Source organism: Mesoplodon densirostris, chromosome 3, assembly GCF_025265405.1.
Source record: "Mesoplodon densirostris isolate mMesDen1 chromosome 3, mMesDen1 primary haplotype, whole genome shotgun sequence".
NCBI classification, from domain to species: domain Eukaryota; kingdom Metazoa; phylum Chordata; class Mammalia; order Artiodactyla; family Ziphiidae; genus Mesoplodon; species Mesoplodon densirostris.
In genome coordinates, this window is record NC_082663.1 from 128,996,934 (window position 1) to 129,020,756 (window position 23,823).

At 42.5% G+C, this 23,823-nt stretch overlaps 2 protein-coding genes across 9 annotated transcripts in view; one reads left to right on the plus strand and one right to left on the minus strand.

Annotated features, from left to right (window-relative positions):
* Positions 1 to 376: 376 nt before the first annotated feature.
* Positions 377 to 5,160, minus strand: TIGD6 (tigger transposable element derived 6). Its single transcript, XM_060093632.1, has 2 exons — positions 5,081 to 5,160; positions 377 to 2,492 (listed from the first exon to the last, which is right to left on the minus strand). The coding sequence occupies exon 2, from the start codon at positions 2,407 to 2,409 to the stop codon at positions 844 to 846; it is 1,566 nt and encodes a 521-aa protein (XP_059949615.1). The 5' UTR covers positions 2,410 to 2,492; positions 5,081 to 5,160; the 3' UTR covers positions 377 to 843.
* A 115-nt stretch (positions 5,161 to 5,275) lies between these two features.
* The window catches only part of HMGXB3 (HMG-box containing 3), a 61,397-nt gene continuing 42,849 nt past the window's right edge, over positions 5,276 to 23,823 (plus strand). For 4 of the 8 annotated variants that reach the window (XM_060093624.1, XM_060093625.1, XM_060093621.1 and 1 more), the window contains exons 1-6: positions 5,277 to 5,775; positions 8,449 to 8,587; positions 9,453 to 9,627; positions 13,202 to 13,699; positions 14,846 to 14,944; positions 20,823 to 20,954. In XM_060093624.1, coding sequence (XP_059949607.1) covers positions 8,451 to 8,587; positions 9,453 to 9,627; positions 13,202 to 13,699; positions 14,846 to 14,944; positions 20,823 to 20,954 — 1,041 coding nt within the window. In that variant the 5' untranslated portion in view covers positions 5,277 to 5,775; positions 8,449 to 8,450. Of the gene's footprint in view, positions 5,776 to 8,448; positions 8,588 to 9,452; positions 9,628 to 13,201; positions 13,700 to 14,845; positions 14,945 to 20,822; positions 20,955 to 23,823 lie in introns of all 8 variants that reach the window. The other 4 variants (XM_060093619.1, XM_060093620.1, XM_060093623.1 and 1 more) reach the window with 2 other exon arrangements.

A 23,823-nucleotide genomic window follows, 5' to 3' on the forward strand; every position in this document is an offset into this window, starting at 1 on the left:
TCTTTCAGGCACTTTATTTCCCTGTACCCCAGCATCATACTAATAATAATCCTGAAGTATTAAAAGATGCTTTGAGGGGCTTCCCTGGTGGTGCAGTGGTTGAGAATCTGCCTGCCAATGGGGGGACACAGGTTCGAGCCCTGGTCTGGGAAGATCCCACATGCCGCGGAGCAGCTAGGCCCGTGAGCCACAATTACTGAGCTTGCGCGTCTGGAGCCTGTGCTCTGCAACAAGAGAGGCCCGCGCACTGCGATGAAGAGTGGCCCCCACTTGCCACAACTAGAGAAAGCCCTCGCACAGAAATGAAGACCCACCATAGCCAAAAATAAATAAATAAATAAATTACTTTAAAAAAAAAGATGCTTTGATAGGCTAGATGGCTTTTGTTAAGTCTTTTGGCACAGACAGATGCACCTCTACTGAATACTTGGTGGGGCATTCAAGAGAATAGCTAAGAAGGTTCTGGAGTTACCAAATCAGCAGGAAGGAGTTAACAGTTCTGGAGTAAGAACAGCTGATACTTTTTTTTTTTTTGACAGTTAGTGATTGGGAGTATTCAGATGGACAGCTAAAGAGAGAAGTGCTAGAATCCAGATGGACCAGTGGTTCTTAAGCATGGACCTTGGACCACATCAGCATTGGCATCACCTGGGAACTTGTTAGAAATGAAAAGTCTTGGGCCCCAAATTCCATTCAAGAAAGTTTCCTGATTATTTCAGAAAACTGGAATGTTGTCACAAAAATATTGCTTAAAATTTAAGTTCAATATCCTAGCTAAATAAATATTCTTGTAAACTACATCTTCTAAATTAAAAGAGGCAGTTAATTTCTACATTATTTTGTTTAGAGGAACTGTGTAATTTTGGAATCAACAAGAGTTTGTGTCACTCTTCTCATTAAATATTCATCTATGCCATTTAGCTGTCCAAAAATGGCATCAGGAACACCTACACAAGTGGAAAGGAACCGTCTAAGTTTCTGTGCACTTGAGATGGCCTCTGTGATGGTGACTTTTGGCTGCTGTGGTAGAGATGCCTCCCCCTCATCTTCACTTCCAGCTTCATCAGTACTTTCACCAGCCACCGTGTCCTGGATGACCTCTGTATCCAGCAGCTCCTGAGAGATGATGAGGTCATCATCTGCAGTGACAAAGTCCTGGAAATTTATTTCATCTGGGACACAGGTGGCAATAGCCACTGAGTGCCACAACTTTTCAATGGCAATATCTGGTTCACTGGCTGCTGCTTCTACGTCAGAATCTATCAATTCCACAGGGATGATGCCTGCCTTCTGCCAGCATTTCACCACTGTGGACTCCTTGACTGACCACCATGCCACAGCAATCATGTCAATGGCCTGCTTGATGTCCACTTTTTCTTGATCTTCACTGCTGTTCAGCTTGAGGAGGATCTGTTTTAGCAGGTGGCTCCTGTACAGCACTTTTGTGGTATGAATTATGCCAAGATTCAGTGGCTGCAAGATGGCAGTACACTTTGAGGGCAGATACCCCACCTGAATCCTTTCCAAGCGTGGAAGCATGTTGTGAGCGGAGCAGTTGTCAATCAGCAGGAGGATCCGGCGTTCTGCCTGCTTCATTCTGGCGTCCACTTGCATCAGCCACTCATTAAACAGATCCTGTGTCATCCATGCCTGCTGGTTGGCTCGGTAGTCACAAGGGAGGGAATGGACATTCTTGAGGCAGCGTGGGTTGGCTGATCTACCAACAATCAATGGTCTCATTTTTTCAGTCCCTGAAGCATTGCAACAAAAGAGTGCTGTCAACCGCTGCCTTGCTTTCTTGCCCCCTCTACAATGGTCCCCTTTAGCAGCAAGTGTGTGCTGGGGAAGCAACTGGAAAAACACTCCTGTCTCATCAGCATTAAAGATATCATCTGGGCTGTAGTCAGCAATTAGTTTTATAATTTCCCCTGCATGCCACTCATTAACCTTATCTATTCCTAGACCATTCATTAATCTGTCACTATCCTCTCTACAGACTGCTTTCAAAGCAATTCCATGGCGATCCCGAAATCTGTTCAGCCAGCCCACACTTGCTTGAAAATTGTCATAGCCAAGCATGTTGGCCAAGTTTAGTGCTTTTTTCCGAATGACAGAACCAGTCACGAGAATGTTTTTGGCATGGATTTCTTGAAACCAAGCAAAAACAGCCTTATCAATGTCGTCATAAAGAGCATTCCTCATCCTTTTCCTCTGGGGTCCCACAGATGCCTCCCGCACCTTTTCTTCAAATTTGGCACGATCCTTTAAGAATGTAGACAAAGTAGAAGGAGTGATACCGAATTCTTTTGCCACATCGCCTTTCCTCTTGCCTGAGTCCACAGCTTCCACAACTTTCATTTTCTCCTCTAGGGAGAACTGCCGACGTTTCTTGTTCCCCTTGTTTGCCATATCTGTAGAATGAGGGCTGGACCACAACTACCAGGGCTGTGTCTGTTCCTCCTCTTGGCTTGTTTTGCCACAAGTAAGGAAAACTGAGAAGACAAAATGGAGTGCCTATCAGGAACCAAAGATAATGGATTCCCCTAAAAGATGGGTTCAGATTTTAAAAAATTGTATTAGAAAAATGATAATATAAGGCCAAAGTCAAGAGAAGATAGGATCATGCTACTGACTTTTTGTAGAGGTTATTTATACAGACTCAGAATGTTTGAAATAAAAGAGATATAGTCTAGATTTATTTAAACTTTCTGAGCCTTTGTAAAAATAATAACAATGTCTGGTCTGTCTATTGTGAGACTATATTGAACAGATGGTAAAAGAGCTTTGCAAATTAACAGATGGTAAAAGAGCTTTTCAAATAGCAATGCATTGTATAAATTCAAGGAATTATTATCTGGCTCATTTTAAAGATATAGAAACTGAGGCCCAGGGAAGGGGCCTACCCAGGTTCATACAGCTCAGATTTCTTGACTCAGATCATTGCTTTTTCTGCAACTCCATAGTCCTGCTTGAAATTCCACCACAGTGAGATCTTCATAGCTCTATCGCTGCTTGGCTTGGAAGGATTTTTCACTGCCGGAAGATGTTTCTCATAGCCACACATTCATTTAATAAATATTTACAGGTGCCAAGTGGTAAGGACACAGTGAAGGACAACATAGTCAAGGTCCCTGCCCTTATGAAATAATACAATGTGATGTAGGGAGATAATAAGTGAACAGATAAATTAGTTAATTACAGAGTGTGATAATGTGCTATGAAGGAAATAAATGTGATCCAACAGTAGCAGTTTTGGTAACTGCCTGCTTAAACCTTTTATCATGAGAGTCCTCAAAGAACAAGAGAAGCTGCTGTGCTTCAGGCTGTGACTGCCCCTTTTTAAGGACTGACTTTTGTCACTACCCCCACCCACCTGTCTATCCATTCATGGCATCCTCTGTGTGCTAAGCACTGTGCTTGATGCCAGCCATACAGAGATGAATGCAGCATAGTGCCTACCATTGAGGAGCTTACCAGGGAAGACAAAACTAGAGTATGGAGTGCTATAACAGAGGTTACAGAGTACTGTGGATGAGAAGACAGAAGTGGGATGATCAACTGGGTGGGACACAGATGGGCAGCGTACTTCAAAGAGGAAAAAATATTGATGTTGGGACTTAAAGTATAAACAAATAGGAATTCATGAGATAGAAGGAAATATGTGTAAAGGCAATGAAGTACTATAGAAAATAAAAAGACATGATCAGGAAAAAAAAGTCTTTGGAGAAGAGAACAAGGATCTTGGGACAATAAGATGCCTTTGGAGTTTTGTTTTTTGTTTTGGGAACGACATGATCAGATTTGCCCTTTAGAAAGAGTCTTTTGGTTGCAAGGTGGAGAACCTAATAGGTAAAGTCCATTTTCCTAAGAGGTGGCCCTAAATCTAAAGGTAAATGCAGGCTAGCCTAGTAGGCCATATATAGTTGGGATACGTTAATTTGAGTGCAACAAGAAGCTCCTGAAGGATTTTAAGCAAGGAGAAAGATGATTGCTGTGTGAAGAATGGAATGGAAGGGTGCCAGAGAAAAAGAGAGACTAGTTAGGAGGCTGTTGCCAGAGTCCAGATGTGAGATAATGGTGGCTTGGATAGAGTAATAGTGAAGATGGTAAGAAGTAGTCAGTTTGGGACTATGTTTTTGCGGATCTTGCTGATGGACTGGATGTGAGGTGCAAGAGGAGTCAAGGATAATTCCCAGATTTCTGGCTTGAGCACTGAGCAACTGAGTGGATGGTGATGCCATTTACTGAAATGAGAACCAATTATTGGTCCTTTGTAATCATAATTTGTTACTTTCCATGCTTAATATCGCTTACATGTGGTAGGACCGGGATTCAATCCCAAGGAGGCTCAGCACAAAGCTAGCATTCTACACACTACAGAGTGCTATATAGCTTGTTCTGGGAACAACCAGTACTGAGAAGAGATGTGGAAAGAGAATGAATCAAGAGCCAAACCAAAGTCTTGTAGGTCGAGATGAGTTTGAATTTTATTCTAAGTAAACAAGAGGACACTGGAGGGTCTTAAGCAGAGAGTGACCTAATCAGGCTTACAGTGCAAAAAGATCAATTTGCGTGTTGTGGAGAATAGATTGTAGAGGGAAAAGAGAGGAGATGGGAAGAAATTGCCCCAGTCCAGGCAGATGACGGTGACTAGGAGAAGACTGGTGACGGTGGTACATGGAGAAAAGTAGGCAGATTGGAAATGCACTTGCAAGGTAGTGAGGGTGAGGGGACTTGTACGAATGTGGCACCATGTGTGACATCGGCGGGAAGGGACAATACAATCCTTATCTGATTCCAGAGCCTTTCCACATGGTCATTCAGCTCCATTTGAATCACTAACTACCATTACTGTGTGTGGGACGGTGGGAGAGACGGATTGAGGGCAGATCACTGGGGTGAACAGGACGGCTTCATGCGGCACTAAGAACCCTGTCCTGAACAAGCCGGGACAGAGTGATGAGGACTGGGGTCAGGCCTTGAACGCCGTGCTGGGAGGGTGGTGCTCGGGCTCCCCTGGCCAGACGTGGCTTTGACAGGCGAGGCGGGGCCTCGACCCCTCACGCCCCGCCCCATTTACCTGAACGCCCTACGGCAATGCCCTGGGGCTGAGGGCGTCCACCTTGGGCGGCCGCAGCTTCCTCCTCCTCCCGGAACCTCTAGCAGGAAGTAGTCCGTCCGCCTTAGCGGCCCCTTTCTAAGCCTCTAAGCAGTTTCTAGGGGCCCGCCCCTCAGCCCGGGCTGGACTGTTGCGCCTGCGCAGGGGGTCGCAAGCAGTCACGCGCCGCCGGCCGCTTCCGGCGCGCCGCGAGGGCAGCCGGGACGGGTTTTCCTAGCTATCCGAGGTGTGCTGCTGGTGCTGGTGCTGCTGAACCGGTGCCGCGGCGACGCCCGTGTCCCTGCTGTCTTCCTCGGGCTCCCCGGGGCTTGACCCCCGGGGCTCTCGGCAGGCGTCGGTGAAGAGCCTGCGGAGAGAACCTGTGCTCCCACAGCCGCCTTCTACAACCCCGTATCACGACTCCGAGGAAGGGGAGAGAGAGGGGCTGTCGCGACTCCGTGCCGTGTGTCGCCGGGCGGGGCCGCGGGGCCGGGGCTCCTCTAGCCCCCGGGATGCGCGCGCGAGCCCTCGTCTCCACTTCCTTGTTGCCACTGCCACGACTGGAGCCGCCTCTCTCCGACAGCGGGGAGCGCGAGTACGCTGGCCAGCCCCCCCGTCGAGCCCCCTGGCCGGGCGCCTCTGGGAATGTGAGCCGCGCGGCTTGCACGCTTCTCCGGGTAAGTCCCGCCTTCGAGCGCCGCGCCGCACCGCACCGGCTGGGCGCCCACGAGCTGGGAGCTGCGGCTCTCTGAGCCCTCTTGCCTCTTCTACGAAGTAGGAGTAGTGAGCCTTAGTTTCCACCTCCCGCATTCGGTACCTTTGGGACATCTAAGGCCCGTAGGCCAACCATGGCCCACTGCTGAGCTGTCAGAAGCCATTTGATGAGGTTCCGAGGAGGATCTGATAGGACAGTGAAAGCGTGTCACAAATTTCAAGTACTGCCTTACTTCTCTTTTACAGATGAGAAAACTGAGGCTTAGAGTAAGTAGATTGCTCAAGGTCATAGAGCTCTGTGCGCGTGCTGTTAAAATGCGTAACTTAAATTTAGTACCCTGATCTTCTGCCCTCCAGAGCCCTTGGTTTTAACCTTTATATTATCGTGCTTTTTTTTTTTTTTTTTTTTTTGCATTGCTGTACTGAGGCCTAGGATCTGAAAATATTCTTGGACCCAGGCTTAAACCGGGTTACTCAAACAAGCCAAAACTCAGGGTAGTCTCCTCTTGCCCCTACCCCAATATGATTGTAATGACTGTGTTTTCTAACTTGTTTTGCTCTGGGTGCTAAAACCCTGTATGTCATTCTTTACAGAAGCTCTCCTGCAGTTATTGCTTTTCTCTGCAAGACTCAAGGGCTGAGAAGTCAATTATGAAAGGCAAAAAAAGCACATCCCCACATAGCCTTGATTTGAACCCTAGCATCCCTTACCCAATGAAGGCACTCGCCTATTTCTTACCAAGCCAAGTTGTGGGTTATGTTCTCCAGAGTTGCACTATAACAGAATACAGTGGGGTTCTTTTGTTGTTGTTTTTGTTTTGTTTTTCAGTGGGAAGGGAAATCATTTAGACATGGTACAGAACTAGAAAGAACCTTAGGAATAATGTGTTCTTAGCCTCAGGTATATCTTTGAAATTATAGGTGAAACACCTGTCTGCATTTTCTGGGAGAGGGTTTTTCCCGCTTTACAACATTCTCAAGGGGATTCTTGCCTCTCAAAAAGTTAGGAGCCACTGATTTCAGCCTCTTCAGTCTCACTTGAGGAACAACTGAAATTTAGGGAGGGGAATAGACTTATCTGAGATCGCATGGTTAGAATTTAGACTTGGATCCTGGTCTCCTGACTCAACACACAGTGCTCTTTTTCTCATTATACCTTATCAGATAGCTCATCATTTGTGGAGTGAGTTCTAAATGAGATGTGAGTGGGCCTTGTAATACACTTATCAGTTCTGTATTTACTTACACAGCTCCTTCTTCCCAGAATCCTAAATTATCTTCTGACAGATTTCCCAGAGCAACTATATTACTTCTCTCTCATAAAATTCAAGTGGTTTTTGGGAGCCTTTCTCCATCCAAGGATTGAGTCTGTGGGTAAAACTCCAGCTTAGCGTGTGGCCACAAATAAACTAACTCTTCTTGAACCCAAGGATTGAGTCTGTGGGTAAAACTCCAACTTAGAATGTGGCTACAAATAAACTAACTCTTCTTGAACTAGTCTTTGAATTTTTTTAATGCCTTCCTTTCCCTAGGAAAAGCTATTAGTGGATTTTCTGTTTCTTAGGCCAGTGCTAGAGAGTTAATGTCGGTCTGTCAGATTACTGTTTAGACCTGAGCTGTTCAATACCATAGTTGCTAACCATGTGTGGTTATTTAAACTAATCACAATTAAATAAAATGAAATCAATTGAGTTCTTCAATCACACAAGCCATATTTCAGGTGCTCAATAGCCATAAGTAGCTACCATATTGGAGGAGCGCAGATGAAGAACATTTCTGTCATCACAAAAAGTTTTTTGAACAGTGCTGGTTTAGAGGGTTGTGGGTGGAGATGGGAGCAGTGTAGTATAATGGAAGAAGGCTCACAGTTGGATTTTTGGACTAAAAAATCTGCCTTTCAAGTCCCTGGGTGTGGTGGCCTTGGGCAGGTCGTTAAGCGTCTCAGGCAGAGATGATTCATCTTTAATAATGAACCCTTTTTGTATAGCACTATTCTCAAATGGAGTTACGTCCTTAAGCCTTATCACTATAAGTCTGTGGTAAGGTGGGTGAGACATCTCTTTTTAATGTGTGAGAGAATTGAACCTAAAGCAGCTAAAGGACCTGCCCAAAGTCATACAAACTGGCAGAATGTAAAGAAACTTGCTGCATATTGGCACTTAACACGTTTGAATGAATGAGTGAATCAGTGAAGCATTTTGCTTAAGGTGATGCCATGAGGGAGTGTCCAGAACTGACTCCTGACCAAGTATTTCCCAGTTACCATATGGAATTCTTGTAATGTGGGGCTAATCTTTGAGTTGAAAGATTACTGAGTATCCCCTGAGTGAATATAAGTGAAAGGGCTCTCTAAGCTAGTGATCCCAGGTTTGCCTAGCTAGAGGACTCACCTGGCGCACGTGTTAAACACACGGATCGCCACACCCTTTAGTGATTCTGATTCAGAAGGGCTGAGGTGGAACCCTGGAATCTGAATGTTTAGTAGGTTCCCCAGGTGCTTCTTAGGATCCATCTGATGAGTTTGGCAAATGACTGAGTCTTAAGGCCCTGGCAGAGATAAGGATCATTGGATCAGGAGGCTGCTGTCCCCTTTAGGGTAGGTTCTTGAACCCTGTTTATGTTTGACTTTCCTCTAGCCATGGATGCATCATATGATGGTACTGAGGTAACTGTCGTGATGGAGGAAATTGAGGAAGCCTACTGTTACACCTCCCCTGGGCCACCCAAGAAGAAGAAAAAGTATAAAATACATGGAGACAAGGCCAAGAAACCCAGGTTAGCCAACACATTTTGATAGCTGGCATTTATAAACAGAAGCTGCTTTGAGAGCTGTGTTGAAGAAGACTTTAGCCTGTGTGCAGTTTCACTGAGAGTGCCATGTCATTTGATGGGCAGTGGGGTTGGGGGGAGAGGGTGATTGAGAGTGGGAAGTGGCCGATTGATGCCAGCAGTTGCCATTCCTGTCCAAATCTTGGTCGTGTTTCTAGGCTTTAGCAGGAAATATACATACAAATGGTGGAAGCTCACTACAAGAGAACCACTGTATTTATTATTAATGCCATTGTTATTTAAATATTTAATTAAGACATCAGTAACAATTTGGAATTACAAATAGCGCCAATGATATCTATAAAGAATATCCAAATTGCAGCTGTAATCTCCCTCTTAACTGTGAACACTCCACACTTCTTGCTGAGGCTTCCAGCACTGGCTCACTTTGATAGTTCTACTTGCTTCCCTCTCTCAGCCTTGGCGAGGTGCTGTTGACCAGTGAGATGACCAAAGGCTGTGTAGAAGAGTAGGGTGTGAGTGGTAATTAGTCCTCTAATTAACCTTTTCCTGCAAGTGGAATGACGGGACACCTTTATCTATCTTTGCCCATGTTGGGATTTAAGCCCTGCAGAAAAAGTCGTCATGGAAAAGTAGACCAGACAAGCCTTTGCTTCCATGTTTCTGGAGGGAGAAACCTCCCCCTGTTCACCCTCTGGGGGTGTTATTTAAATGTTTCTTTGCTTCAGTCTCTATTTAGAGAAATGCTTTTGAAATGAAAAGCTGCGTTTTGTATTTAGCTTTTCACTACTCAAACATGGTAGTATTTACTGGTTGAGTGAGGGAAAACCTTAAGTCCTTGCTTCCTCAGGTCTGCTTACCTTCTGTACTATTACGACATCTACCTGAAAGTGCAGCAGGAGCTCCCCCACCTCCCTCAATCTGAGATCAATAAGAAGATTAGTGAGAGTTGGAGGCTTCTCAGTGTGGCCGAGAGGAGTTACTACTTGGAGAAAGCCAAACTAGAGAAAGAAGGTTTGGATCCTGTAAGTAATTTTTTTTTTTTCTCTTCTTCAGCTAATACCTCCATTGCCTTAGTGGTGAGGCTTTGGGGAGTCCAATCCCCTGTTCTCCTGTTTCCTTCTCTCTTCTTAGGAAAACTTTGAGTTGAGTCATTTTCACCTTTCTTGAGTCTGATATTGGCTGCTGCTTTTTTTTTTTTTTTTTTTTTTTTGGGCTGCGCTGAGTGGGTTGGGGGATCTCAGTTCCCTGACCAGGTACCAGCTATTGAACCTGGGCCATGGCAGTGTGCCGAGTCATAAACACTGGACCACCAGGGAATTCCCTGTCTGTTTCCATTTCGGTCTCGCCCTGCACTCTCTTTACTCTTTGCTTGCAGCAGTACATGATCTCCAGTGAGCCTTAGGTTCCTTTTCTGAATTTTAGCAAAACTTGGAGCTACTTGTCCTTGTGGGTATTTAGTGTTATTTTTCTTTTATAGAGTAGCTTCTACAGGCATTTTTCCTACACCATGAATTTTCATGGTATCAACTGAGTGTAAGTATAATTTGTGTTGTGCTGTCAGTTATAACGTAATCAGCAATTAGGCTTGCAAGTTTAGAGGTAGACACAGCTGCTTTATTTAAGGCCACATTCTTTTGTTACCCCTGGTGACTGGTGGTATTGAACTGTGCTAGAAGGAAAAGTGGAAGGCTAAAGGTGAAGTTGATGGAGGACATTGAGCCTTTGAGTGCTTGGATTAAAGAATAAGCAAGGAAGCACTTAGGTTTGTGTCTGTCAGCCATTTTGTTATTTCTAGTTCACAGGAATAAAATGGACTGACAACTGTTAACACTGCTGTTTTTTAAAAAATTTATTTATTTAATTAATTTATTTATGGCTGCTTTGGGTCTTCGTTGCTGCGTGCAGGCTTTCTCTATTTGCGGCGAGTGGGGGCTACTCTTCCTTGCGGAGCACAGGCTCTAGTCACGTGGGCTTCGGTAGTTGTGGCACGTGAGCTCTAGAGCGCAGGCTCAGTAGTTGTGGCGCCCAGGCTTAGTTGCTCTGCGGCATGTGGGATCTTCCCGGACTAGGGCTCGAGCCCGTGTCCCCTGCATTGGCAGGTGGATTCTTAACCACTGTACCACCAGTGAAGCCCTGCTGTTTTTTTTTTTAAACTGAAATTCCTGCAGGGAAAAGTTACCTTGTTAAAGTTACCTTGTTATTGCAAGCTGAAACCTTTTAACCTTAACTCCTTTTTTTTTTTCAATTGAAACAATTGTCTCTAACTTCTTTTTTTATAATGTAGAGCAAAGGTTCTTCAGGAATGCATCAACTATGTTATAGCAGAACGGGTTGTATTTCCCTTAGTGGAGCCCATCTGCCACTGATTGTCATTTAGATTATTTTGTCCTTGTTGGCTTGGCATTTCCCTTCTTGGAAGAGCTTTGTGTTACCTACAGTCTTGGAGATGCCACTCTGTACTTCTCCTCTAGATGATTTGTTTGTAAACTGTGAGTCTGGGAAACAATCCCTGAGGAGAGGGGGAGGCGGAGTCTAGGAAAGGTACACATGTTCTCTTTGGCTTCTCCATTATAAGGTCACAAACTTTTTGCCCATGATATAAGAAAATTTTACCTAATCCTGGAGTGATATGGTTTTTAAAACCAGACGCTAATATAGGTCCTTATTAAGGCTTTTTTAAAAAAAATTTTAAGCAGATCATCTACAATGATTTTTCCTTATCCATATGTAAATTTATATCTACCATCATCTCTACCACTACCCCCAAGATCATTAATAGACTAGCTCTGATATTAACTAGCTGTAACCTTGGAAGAATCACTTAACCTTTGAGTCCTGCTTTCCTCATTTGTAAAATGGGGATAATAGTATCTATTCACAGTGTTTAAAATGGACAACGTAAAACACCTAGCTGAGTTCTTGGAACATACTGACTTGGTGAGTAAATAACACTCTTGAGTAGATTAAATGTCCAGTGACCGTATAATAAGAAAAGGTGGCATTTAATGAGCATCTGGAATGTACCAAGACAGGCTTTATATGCGGTTTGACCTCTCCCTGATTACCTGGTGTACAGGTGGGACCCTCCTGCCTGCATACTTCGGGAGCCCATCAGAGACCTTGGGGCAGGCTGTCTCCTTGGCAGCCCTTCAGGTCTCCTGCCAAGTGGCTGGGCCCGTGGTTCCAGTGTCATTCCTTACAGTCTGTAAGATGACTGTCATTCATGCTGCCCTGGTTTCTTGTGCTTGGATTTGTTGATTAAGTCCAGACCGACCTATGTATTTGCCATCATGTGTTGTTCTCTTGACCTGTCTGCTTCAAAGCGTGACTTGAGAATATCATTTCTTCATTATCTCTCCAGTAAAGGCTCCATAAAGGATTTGGACAGTCTGCTTTCATGTTTCATCTCAGTGCTTCTTTTAACTTTCATCTCTGAGTGCTTTCTTTGTATCCTAAGTAGTCTCATTGACTTCTTGCTTTTGAGTTATTTAAGGATCCTTTTGTAATTGACTTAGTTCCTTTTAAATGATGCTTCTGAAATTATTTTTTGGTCTGTTTAATTTCAGTTCTCACTTATCTGTTCATTTTGAACTTTTCTGTCTTCCTCATTGGGTAACTTTCAGTTTAAATTGAAAAAAATAAAAGCACCTTTTTCTTGGTGCCAGTTAGCCATGCAGGGCTGTGCTTCTAGTACCTGGTCTCCTTGCTCCTTAGAAGACCTGGCCTGGAGTCCCAGCTTTACTACTTACTAATTATGTGTTTTGGGAAAGTTTACCCTCCTTGAGCTTCAGTTCCCTCATTTGTGAAATGGGAATAATAATAGTACCTAACTTAGTAGTATTGCTTTAAAAGTCAGGAAATTATTTTCTGAACCTTAAGATCCTAGGTCATTGTTAATATTTTTATTCTTCTCCCTCCCCATCACCTCCCAATATATTCAGGTCCTTATCAGATAACCACTTCCCTATACACATTCTCTCATGAAGCCTTCTTATTGATCGATAGCTTTGTGATCTGTTCATTCTCTTCTTTGCAAGTCTGGGAGAAGCCAGTGATGTCAGAATCCTTGCTTGCTGCCCTGAGATCCAACATGGCCTGTTGGTTTGTATTTGATGCTTTTAAAGGTTTCACTGAGCATTATACATTCTGGTATCTAAATCTTCAGCTACTTTGGAATCCTAAAGTATCAAAGCTGGAAAGGAACTCATAGCTAGCCAGATTCAGCTCCCTTATTTTACAGATGGGGCAGCAAGGCCAAAAAAAAGGGAAAGGATTTGTTTAAGACTATGCCAGACCTGGGATTTCAGTTCACAGTTTAAGATGCCAAGATCAGTGCCCTTTCTGGGATCTAATCCACGTTATCTGTCTCCTATGTGATTGAGTGAATAAGTTACATTGGCTAAAGTGTGATTCAGATGAAGATGACATTGCTATTGGCAGAGGCTGACCCTGTCTAAGTCTTAGGTCAAGAGAATGGAGTCTTTCTGGTTCCTTTGCAGAAAAAAACGAAGAAAAAAAGACTTATAAGTATATATCTATGTGGTCTTACTCCATTTATCTCTGCTTGTCTCCCCGACCTGGCTTCTTCATCCTCAGAACTCTAAACTCTCTGCATTGACCGCTGTGGTTCCGGACATCCCAGGTTTCCGCAAGATCCTCCCTCGCTCAGATTATATCATCATCCCCAAGAGCAGCCTGCAGGAGGAGCGGAGCTGCTCTCAGCTAGAGCTGTGTGTGGCCCAGAACCAAATGTCCCCTAGAGGACCATCCCTTGTGTCCAACACTGCCCTGGAGACAGTGCCCAGCCATGCAGGCATGGCAGAACAATGTCTGGCTGTGGAGGCCTTAGCTGAGGATGTGGGAGCCCTTGCCCAGCCAGGTGCTGTACAGGAGATCACCACCTCAGAGATCCTCGGCCCGGATGTGCTCCTAAATGAGGCTTCCCTGGAGGTAGGGGAGAGCCACCAACCTTACCAGACAAGCCTGGTAATTGAAGAGACCTTAGTGAACGGCTCACCAGACCTCCCCACTGGAAGCCTGGCTGTGCCCCACCCCCACCTTGGGGAGAGCATGTCAGTGGTAACAGTCATGAGGGTAAGTGACTTTGGTTCTGTTGATTTGCTTTACCTGGGATTGTTAAAAAGGCAGCTAGCACCATGCAGTGTGATTCTGAAATAGTGGTAAGTAAGAATACTGGTGTGGCACTTCTAGTTGGACTGCAGTCCTCTTGAACCTTTTTGTCCCCAGGCTTGGTCCAAGTCCCCAGGCTTCAGTTTCTTAGGCACTCTCACCAACTCCTCTTGCCCAGTATAGCCAACGTTTTCTTCACATGAGATAAGGTACGTTAACAGGAGGGATGGGGATGATATTTGGGCTGTCCATGAGTCAGAGCCAGGATCTGTTTGGCTATTAGTATTAGTTAGAATTTTATGTTCCCTTAAGATTGTTTCAGCAAACACAATGGCACCTTGAACTGTTCAGGAGAATTTTTTTAAATAGTCTTGCTGGGCACAGAGTAAGTAGGAAGAAGGAAGTTCTCTTCAGGGCCAGGTTGATGGGACTAATAGCTGAGAAAGAAGAGGGAGGTATCTCCTCAGTGGCTTTTCTATCATTCCCAGTTGAGGAGAAAGAACAGTGATTTCAGTGATTCCACAGCCTGGTCCCCTGGAAGTGGAGACTGGGGGAGCTGCCAACATGCTATTACCCCGGGTGTGATGGCATCCTCAAAGAGGTAGTTGTTCTGTTTAGGCTAAGAGGACCAGCATGCGGCGGCCCCTGTGGCCTAGACGGATGAGAGCAGATAGCCCTGCAGAGGATTCTGTGCCAGGCGTAAATCCGTTTTATTACTTGTTGCTGCAGTGCTGTTTATGATGATGAAGCATGCCACTGGTTAAGGCAGATTAATAGGTCGCTAAGAACATTTGACAGGGTCAGAAGAATTGGGTTCTTTCACTAACTGCTTATGTGATCTTAGGAGTTCTGAGTCTCTTAAGAACCTCAGTTTTCTTAGCTGTAAAATGAGGATAGCACATTCCTTGTACTGGTTTTCTCTGTCTCTGTTTGTTCTTAATTAAACTTTTATTTTGAGGTAATTGTAGATTCATTCATTTTTTTGATGTGCCCATTGGATAAGCACATTATCTATGGTTGTTGGACTTGATTGGTCTTCAGTGTTGTGGATGGTCCTGGGTGTTCTTCACGCCATCTCAATAAAACTTTCTTCTCTCCATGTACCTACAGGATGCCAGTGAGATTAGCTCCTCTGCGCCAGCTGCACAGTTCATCATGTTGCCTCTTCCCACCTACTCGGTTGTGGAGAACCCCACCTCCATCAAACTGGTCAGTGTGTGGGGGAGTTCAAGGAGATTAAGGCTCCATAAGAATTCTCTTCCAGGTAGTTTTCTAAAAGTCTTAACAAACTTAGGACATTGGGACTGGCAAAGATCTCAGAGGCTTTTCTGGTTCAGGTATTCTTAACTGGGGATGAGGGAGTTGGGGAAGGTCTGTGAATGGACCTCTACAGGATCCATGAACTCCTCAAGTTACGTACAAACTTTTCTCCTTGAGAGAGTATTTTCCTGGGATAGGTTCCATGGCTTCTATCCAAATTTCTGAAGTAGGGCTTCCCTGGTGGCGCAGTGGTTGAGAGTCCCCCTGCCGATGCAGGGGACACGGGTTCGTGCCCTGGTCCGGGAAGATCCCACATGCCGCGGAGCGGCTGGGCCCGTGAGCCATGGCCGCTGAGCCTGCGCGTATGGAGCCTGTGCTCCACAACGGGAGAGGCCACAGCGGTGAGGGGCCCGCGTACCGCAAAAAGAAAAAAAAAATTTCTGAAGCATACGTGTTTTAGAAAAAATGAGGGATCACGGATCTAATTCAATCCTGTTATTGTGCAGGTTAGGAAAAAGGTCCAGAGAAGAGAAAGGACTTGTTCTCTCTATGGTTCAAGGCCACTGGGCTGCAAAACAAGGCAGAACGAGGACCCTGCGTCTTTTGATTCTCAAATGTTTTTTCCATCACACACTGCAGCATGTGGGCTGAGATTTATTCCTAAATATCTCATGTTTCTTTATGATATTGTAAATAGTATTTTATTTTTAAAAAAATATTTATCTATTTGGCTGCATTGGGTCTTAGTTGCAGCATGCAGGATCTTTCATTGCAGCACGCGGGCTTCTCTCTAGTACGCGGGGTCTCTAGTTGTGGCCAGTGGGCTCTAGAGCACCTGGGCTTAGTTGCCCCACAGCATGTGGGATCTTAGTTCCCCAACCAGGGATCGAACCCACGTTCCCTGCATTGTAAGGGGGATTCTTAACCACTGGACCACCAGGGACGTCCCTGTAAATGGTATTTTAAAACTATTTTCAATTTCTAGTAGTTCACTGCTAGTATATAGTAATACAATTGCTTATTAAACTTGTGTGCTGCAACTTTGCTAAACTCATGTATTCTGCTAGCCTTTTCGTAGATTCTATTGCATTTTTTACATAGATGGCAGTGTTGTCTGCTAATAGAGTTTCATTTCTTCTTTTCTGATATGGATTCCTTATTTCTTTTTCTTATGGTTTTGTCGAGGACCTCTCCAGTACAGTGTTGAATAGAAGTGGTGAGAGCTGATATCTGTGTTTTGTGCGTCGTCTTAGGGGGAAAGTATTCAGTCTTTCATCATTAGGTTTAATATTGGCTTTTTCAAAGATACCCTTATGTTTAGGAAGTTATTTTTGCTGGGAGCTTTTATCAGGAATGGATGTTGGATTTTTCAAAATTTTTTGTGTGTCTTTTGAGATGCTGGATTTTGTCAAAATTTTTCATCTGTTTTTTTTTTTTCCTCTTTTAGTTTGTTAATGTGATTAATATGATTTTTCAAATGTTAAATCAACTCTGTGTTCCTGGGATAAACTCCACTTGGCAATGCTGTATTATCCTTTTAATATATTATTGGATTTGATTTGATAACATTTTGTTCAGAATTTCTGTATCTGTATTCACGAGGGATATTATTGGTCTCCAATTTTCTTGTACAGTGTTTGTCTTGTTTTAGTATCAAGGTAATGCTTACCTCATGGAATGAGTTGTGAAATATTTTCTGCTTTTCCAATTTTTTTTGGAAGAGTTTTGTGTAGTACTGGCATTATTTCTTCCTTAAATGTTTGGTTAGAATTACCAGTGAACTCATCGGGCCTGGAGATTTCTTTGTGGGATAGTTTATAATGGCAAGTCCGATTTTTAAAATATATATAGGACTATTCAGATTATCTATTTTTGAGTGAGCTTTGATAGTTTGTCTTTCAGGGAATTTGTCCATTTCATCTGAATTGTCAAATTTATTGACATAAAATTGTTCAAAAGATTCCCTTATTCTTTTTTACAAAGCTGTGGTAAAATATACATAGCATGAAGTTTACCATTTTAATCAATTTTAAGTGTACAATTCAAGCACTGTTAGATATATTTACAATGTTGTGCAATCATTACCATTATCCATTTTCAGAACTTTTTCATCTTCCCAAACAGAAACTCTGTATCTATTAAACAGTTACTCCCCATTCCCCACCCCACCTGTTTCCACCCCAAGCCCTGGTAATCACTATTTTACTTTCTGTCTTAGTATTTGTGTGTTCTAGGTACCTCAAATAAGTGGAATCATGCAAATATTTCCTTTTTGGTCTGACTTTTTCACTTAGCATAATGTTTTCAAGTTCATCTATCTTGTAGCATGTATCAGAATTTCATTCCTTTCTATGGCTGAATAATATTCCGTTGCGTGTGTATACTATATATTTTTTTAATCTATTCATAAACATTGATGGACATTTGGTTTGTTTCTACCTTTTGACTACTGTGAACAGTGCTGCTGTGAGCTTTGGTGTACAAATGTCTGAGTCCCTGCTTTCAGTTCTTTTGGGTATATACCTCAAGAGTAGAATTGCTGGATCATGTGGTAATTCTATGTTTAAAGTTTTGTGGAATTTTTATCCTTTTAATAGCTATAGAATTTGTAGTGATTTTACTTCTCCATTACTGATACTGGTAATTTGGGTCTTCTTTCCTTTTTCCTGATAAGCTTGGCTAGAGGTTACTGATTTTATTGCTCTCAGAGAACAAGGTTTTGGTTTCATTGATTTTTCTCTTGTTTTTCTGCTCTCTGTTTCACTCATTTCTATCATTCTTCTGCTTACTTTGGGTTTAATTTGGTCTTTTCTAGTTTCTTAAGGTAGAAGCTGAAGTCACTGATTTGAGAGCTTCTCTTGTAATATAGCTGCTTAGTGCTTAATTTCCCTCTAAGCACTGCTTTAGTGGCATCCCACAAATTTTTTTTTTAATAGATTTATTTTATTTATTTATTTTTGGTTGTGTTGGGTCTTCGCTGCTGCGTGGGGCTTTCTCTAGTTGCAGGGAGCAGGGGCTACTCTTCGCTGTGGTGTGCAGACTTCTCATTGCAGTGGCTTCCCTTGTTGTGGAGCACAGGCTCTAGGTGTGCGGATTTCAGTAGTTGTGGCACCCAGGCTCAGTAGTTGTGGCTCATGACTCTAGAGCACAGGCTGAGCAGTTGTGGCTCACGGGCCCAGCCGCTCCACAGCACGTGGGATCCTCCCGGACCAGGGCACGAACCCGCGTCCCCTGCATCGGCAGGCGGACTCCCAACCACTGCGCCACCAGGGAAGCCCAGGTGGATTCTTAACCACTGTGCCACTAGGGAAGCCCATCCCACAAATTTGGATATGGTGCATTTTCATTTTCATTCAGTTCAAAGTACTTTCTAACTTACTTCTTTGACCCATGAGTTACTTAATTATTTTCCAGATATTTGGGATTTTCCAGGTGTCTGTCTTTATCAATTTCTGATTTGATTCCATTGTGGTTAGAACTTCGTAGTTTATAAGGCCTGAATCCTTTTAAATTGATTGCAGTTTATTTTATGGCTCAGAATGTGGATTGTTTTGATAAATGTTCTATGTGCACTTGAAAAGAGCATGTATTCCTGCTGTTGGGTAGAGTGTTCTATGCATTTCAGATTAGGTTGAGTTGATTGATAGTGTTCCTTATTGATTTTGTATCCTTACTGATTTTCTGTCTACTGTTTCTGTCAATTATTGAGAAAAAGCATCCGTCATTGTAGATTTATCTGTTTCTTTTTGCAGTTCTATTAGTTTTTGTGTCATGTATTTTGACTGTTACTAAGTACACAAACGTTTAGGATTGTTACGTCTTCTGGATAAACTGAATGCTTCTTCATTATGAAATGACCTTTATCTCTGGCAGTATTCTTGCCTATGAAATCTACTTAGTTCTGATATCAACCTTTCTTTTGATTATTGTTATTAACAAGGTATATCTTTTTTCCATCCTTTTACCTGTTTGTACATTTGTATTTCTACTGTACCTTTTTTGGTAGGCAGCATATAGTTTGGCTCTAAGAGCAAGACCTATCTGATGATCTCTGCCTTTTAATGATAGTATTTAGGCCGTAGGTATTTAATGTGATTATTAATATGGTTTGGTTTAAATCAGTCCTCTTACCATTTGTTGTTATTGTTGTTGTTTTGGTCCTATCTGTTTTGTTGTACTTTCTTTTGAAATAATTAAGTATATTTTATGAATCCATTCTCTCTCCTTTGTTGGCCTATGAGCTATTAACTTTGTCTTGGTTATTGTATTGGTTTCTTTTAGGATTAATAGTACATACCTTTAACTTGTCACAATCTGTCTATCCTCTAAAACCCCTGCTGTGGATAAACAATACTTTCTTCGATAAGAAAGTTGTAGTAAACTAATTATTTTTCCTGAGCCTTTCCTGTTCCAGAAATTTATATTCTTTATGGTTTAATAAGTGTCAGCCAAGCTCTTCTAGAAGTACTTAAGAAGGCAGCATCAGCCTTGAACACTAGCATTATTTCCTAAAGTCATTTCTATAAGTTGCTGTTCAGGAGTATTTCCAAATTCATGGTAATTTATTTATAGCACTAACTTTGCTCTGAGGGTGTATTCAGAATGAATATTCCATGTGGGGCCACGGTCTGAGAAAAGATAAGATATAACGTTGTACCCATTAATAATAGTCTCACAAACTTTTTGCTTCTCAAGATATATCCATTAAGCAGAAAGGGCAGGTGATTTTACAGAAGAGGAAACCAAGGGCCCAAGAGCTAAGATGACTTACCCCCAGCTCATTCAGTATGTCAGTAACAAAATTGGAACCCAAACCCTGGTCTCTTTTCCTTGGTGCCACACAACTTCACACTCATCTTTGACCTGCTATCACTGTCATAATCACCTTTTCCTTAGGTGTTCTGGCCAGAGGTAGCCTAGAGGCAGCTTGGTGTTTCCCAAGGGAAGTTTTTGCTTTCTGGCCAGGCTAGGGAGGCTGGGATTAGTAGCTGAGTAAACCATAAGTGACAGAACAAATCTGACAGGGAAGTGTTTTCTTTCCAGCATTAATCAAGAAATGGAGTGTGGCTAATTTCTATTTGTAGCTGAAATGTAATACATTCTGTTCAAAGGGAAATCATCGGAGATGGTGCAAGCCAGTGGCTGAGTATATTTGTATGCAGATGATCAAATTCTGTGGAGTGTCAGAGGACCTGGTTTCAACTGAAGTTCCCTCTCATTTTTTTAGCGACTGGACTGTTTTTATATCTTTGAACCCTAGATCGTAGGTTCTCTGATTTTTAACTAACAAGAATGAAGAAGCAAATTCTTTGAAGTATTGAGAGCAAGAGGGTGCAGCAGGATGCATGGAAGGAATCTTGACCAGGAATCAATAACATCTGTCTTCTAGGTCTAGCTCTGTCCTTGAGTCACTACATGATTTGAGGCAAAGCATTTAACTACTATGAACCTCAGTAGTAATAATACTTCATAGCATTGCTGAGAACATTAAATGAGATATTGGTAGAGTGTTTAGCACTGTGTGGTACTTTGCCTAATTAATGGCAACTCTTCTTACCTTTATACTTCCGGTACCTAACTCTGTAACCTTGGGCAGCTGTCTTTCTTCATTTGAATTCACCTTCTCCATTTCTAAAAACTGAACTAGTTAGTTGTATCTTAGGACCTTTCCAACTCTGACCTTTTAAGATACCATGAATTGGCTAACCTTCTGCAAGCTGGTATCCTCCTGGCATTGTTGTGGTTATAATGGTCATCAGGATCTGACAGAGATTAGACTGTGGTGTTGATTCTGACTTGCTCTTTTTTATTTTGTTTTTAAATACAGACTACTACGTACACCCGACGGGGCCATGGGACATGCACCAGCCCAGGCTGCTCTTTCACATATGTCACCAGGCACAAACCACCTAAGTGCCCTACCTGTGGTAACTTCCTAGGAGGGAAGTGGATCCCAAAGGTAAAGTTCATTGGCCATCACTGCTTTGGAAACCCCACAAAGTAGGCTTATTATTCTCTTTAAGAACAGATGACTTAAATTAATATTCACTTAATTTTCTGACGACACAAATAAGTCAGTTTCTTTCTTTTTAAAAAGAAAGAATAACGTTATCTGTAATCTCATACCATCTAAAGAAAAGCTATTGTTAAGATTTCAGTATATTTTCTTCCAGTCTTTTTCTATGGATATACAAGTTCTGTATCTTGCCTTTTTTCCTTTAACATATCATGCCATTAAATATTCTTCAAAAACAATATCTTTAATTGCTTCATAGTTTTCCATGAATGACTACACCATGTTAAATCATTCATTTCTTGTTAGGGTTACATTTTTAATAATCCGCCCTCCACACTGACTGCTTAACTATTCACACGCACAGCACACATCTCATTCCCTAGCTCAGAGTCCTTTTAGTTTCATATAGCTCCTATTAAAAAGTGGAGGTCTTTAACCCGATACTCAGGTCTGCCATAGCTTAACGTTCCAGATGTATACCTCTGTCTCCAAATAAATGATGCTCAGTAAATAAATGAGCGTTAGAGCTGAGCCCTTGTGACTTTCAGTTCAGCACATGTTTGTTACCTGTTGTATGCTTGGCACTGACTACATGAATCATACGTACTTGCCACGTTTTTGATATAAATTAATTAGGGACAAAAGGACTAGAATAGTCAGAGGTGGTTTTATAGAGGAGATGGTTTGGAAAGATCAGTAGAATTTGGGTAGATAGAAGAGGAAAGAAGGCGTTGTTCTTGTGAAAATAGCTTAGGTTAGGATTGTGTTCGTCATGTGTTTGACTCATGGTCCAAACTCATTTCTGTAGAGAAAACTTAAATAGCAGCATACTTAAGTTCCTTTGGGCAGTTTCCACAGAACAACTCTCAGAAAATTACTGGGATGGTGACTTTTGCCCTCTGGCTGAGTGTTGGAGTTCAGGATAGCACCAATTTCGGAGGCAGAATAGGTTAATAATTAAGAATACAATTCTGGAGTCAGCTTCCTCAGTTCAAACCCCTCCTTCCCAAGTATTTAGCTTTGTAACCCTGGGCAAGTCATTTTATGTCTCTGTTCTTGATTTAGGCTTCCTTTCCTTTGTAAATGGAAGTAAACAATAGTGCCTACCTCATTAGGGTTATTGGAGGGGTCAGATGAAATGATCCATGGGAAGTGGATGGCACATTCCTAGTGTATTGAATATTCAATCCTCAGTAGGGCTTCACTGCTCCCATTGTTGGCAGCAATATAATTAATATTAACAGCAACAATAGAGACAATTAACATTTCAAGGGGCAGGAAGTACCTAGTGCCTTGTGGAGTTTTTAGTGTGCACTGTGAAGCCATTTCATTTATTCCCACCCTAATTATTCTCCCAAAATGTACTTTCCCAGCTGCAGTAGGAAGATTGAATTGGATAGTTGTTGGACTCCTCCTTGGTCCTTCTTCACTTTTGCACAGCAGGTCTGTCAAATGACCCTATTTCCTGTGCTTTTGCATGAAAGAGTGTAACCGATCCTGTGCCTAGTCTGCTTCAGATTCTGTTTTTACTTTGGTTTTCTTTCCTTTTTCATTTTGTCTTTTTTTCCGCCTTTGATTGAATAACTTTTGAGCCATTCTCTTTTTGAGATCAAACTCATGACATGAAAACAGTTTTTTTCTTAGCTACTTGTCCCGTCTTTACTTGCTAAGTCAGAATATTTTTCCCAAAGGTTTTTGCAAGAATTACCATGTAAAGAGCAGATACTGTGATTTCTAAATCTCATAGGAACAGAATACCTGAGTGTGAGAAGAAAAAGGGTAACAATGTAGCATCAGTGCACTTAAAATTTTAGAGATAAAGGAGACGTTGGTTATCAGCTAGCTCAACTCCCAAATTTCCAGGTAAGGAAAAAGAGATTCAGGAGAAGTGACTTGTTACATTCACATTGCTAATTATGCTGTCTCCTTTTCCAGTAAACCACACTTCTCAGGCATTGCTGTGCTGTTTACCTGCAGAATCTTAAGATTTCCTGAGTTCTGATTTTTGAAAGAGCAATTATAAATAGTTTCTAAAAGCTCCAAATGTATCCATGCCAGTCAGGAAATGACTCACCTTTTCTTATATTGTTCTGGAGTTCATACTGGCTAAAATTAGCCCAAGAAACATGTGGCACAGTTCCCAGTGAGTTGGATGGAACAAAAGATGGTATATAAGGCTCAAGGTATGGTATATCGCTCAAGGCCTCATTACTGTGGGCTCTCTGATAGCAGTAATTGAGGTCTCTGATCGAGGAACTGGTAGTATTTGCCTTCCATCTTGAAAGAAAGTGACATCTAAAAAGGGTAGGCTGAGTTAAGGAAATGTGAGATCACCAGCTAGAGTTTTTTGCTCTGATTGCTTAAATTATCCAGTCTTCCTGCAAAGAATTTTTGTCTATAGCCTATTTAGTGGGCAGTGTTCTGCTTAAAGATCTCATCTCAGGGGTTTAGTTTATCTTCTCTCCTGGTTTTCTGCTGACTCTTCCTTCTTTAGCAGTCAGTAAGCTCAGTACAGTTTACTTGCAATTTTTCTTGTCCTCATGGTTTGTAATGGTGTGTTAGAATCTGAGAATGCTTTACTGGAGATTTCTTAAGGTCGTCTATATTGATTCTTAACCAGAGGCACCGTGTTGCCCAGAGGGACTTTTGAATTGTAAGTGGTTTTTGGTAGTCAGTGACTGGGAGATAATACTGAAATTTAATGGCATTGGGCACAGATGCTAAATTTCCTGTAAAGTGCAGGGGGGTCCTGCCCCTCCATCATGAAGATCTGGGCCACCCAAAAGGCTATCTTGCTGCTCTTGACAAACAC

What these genes read in the sequence shown, in the direction of transcription:
- TIGD6 (XM_060093632.1), bottom strand. Translation starts at nt 2,409, where the DNA reads ATGGCAAACAAGGGGAACAAGAAACGTCGGCAGTTCTCCCTAGAGGAG.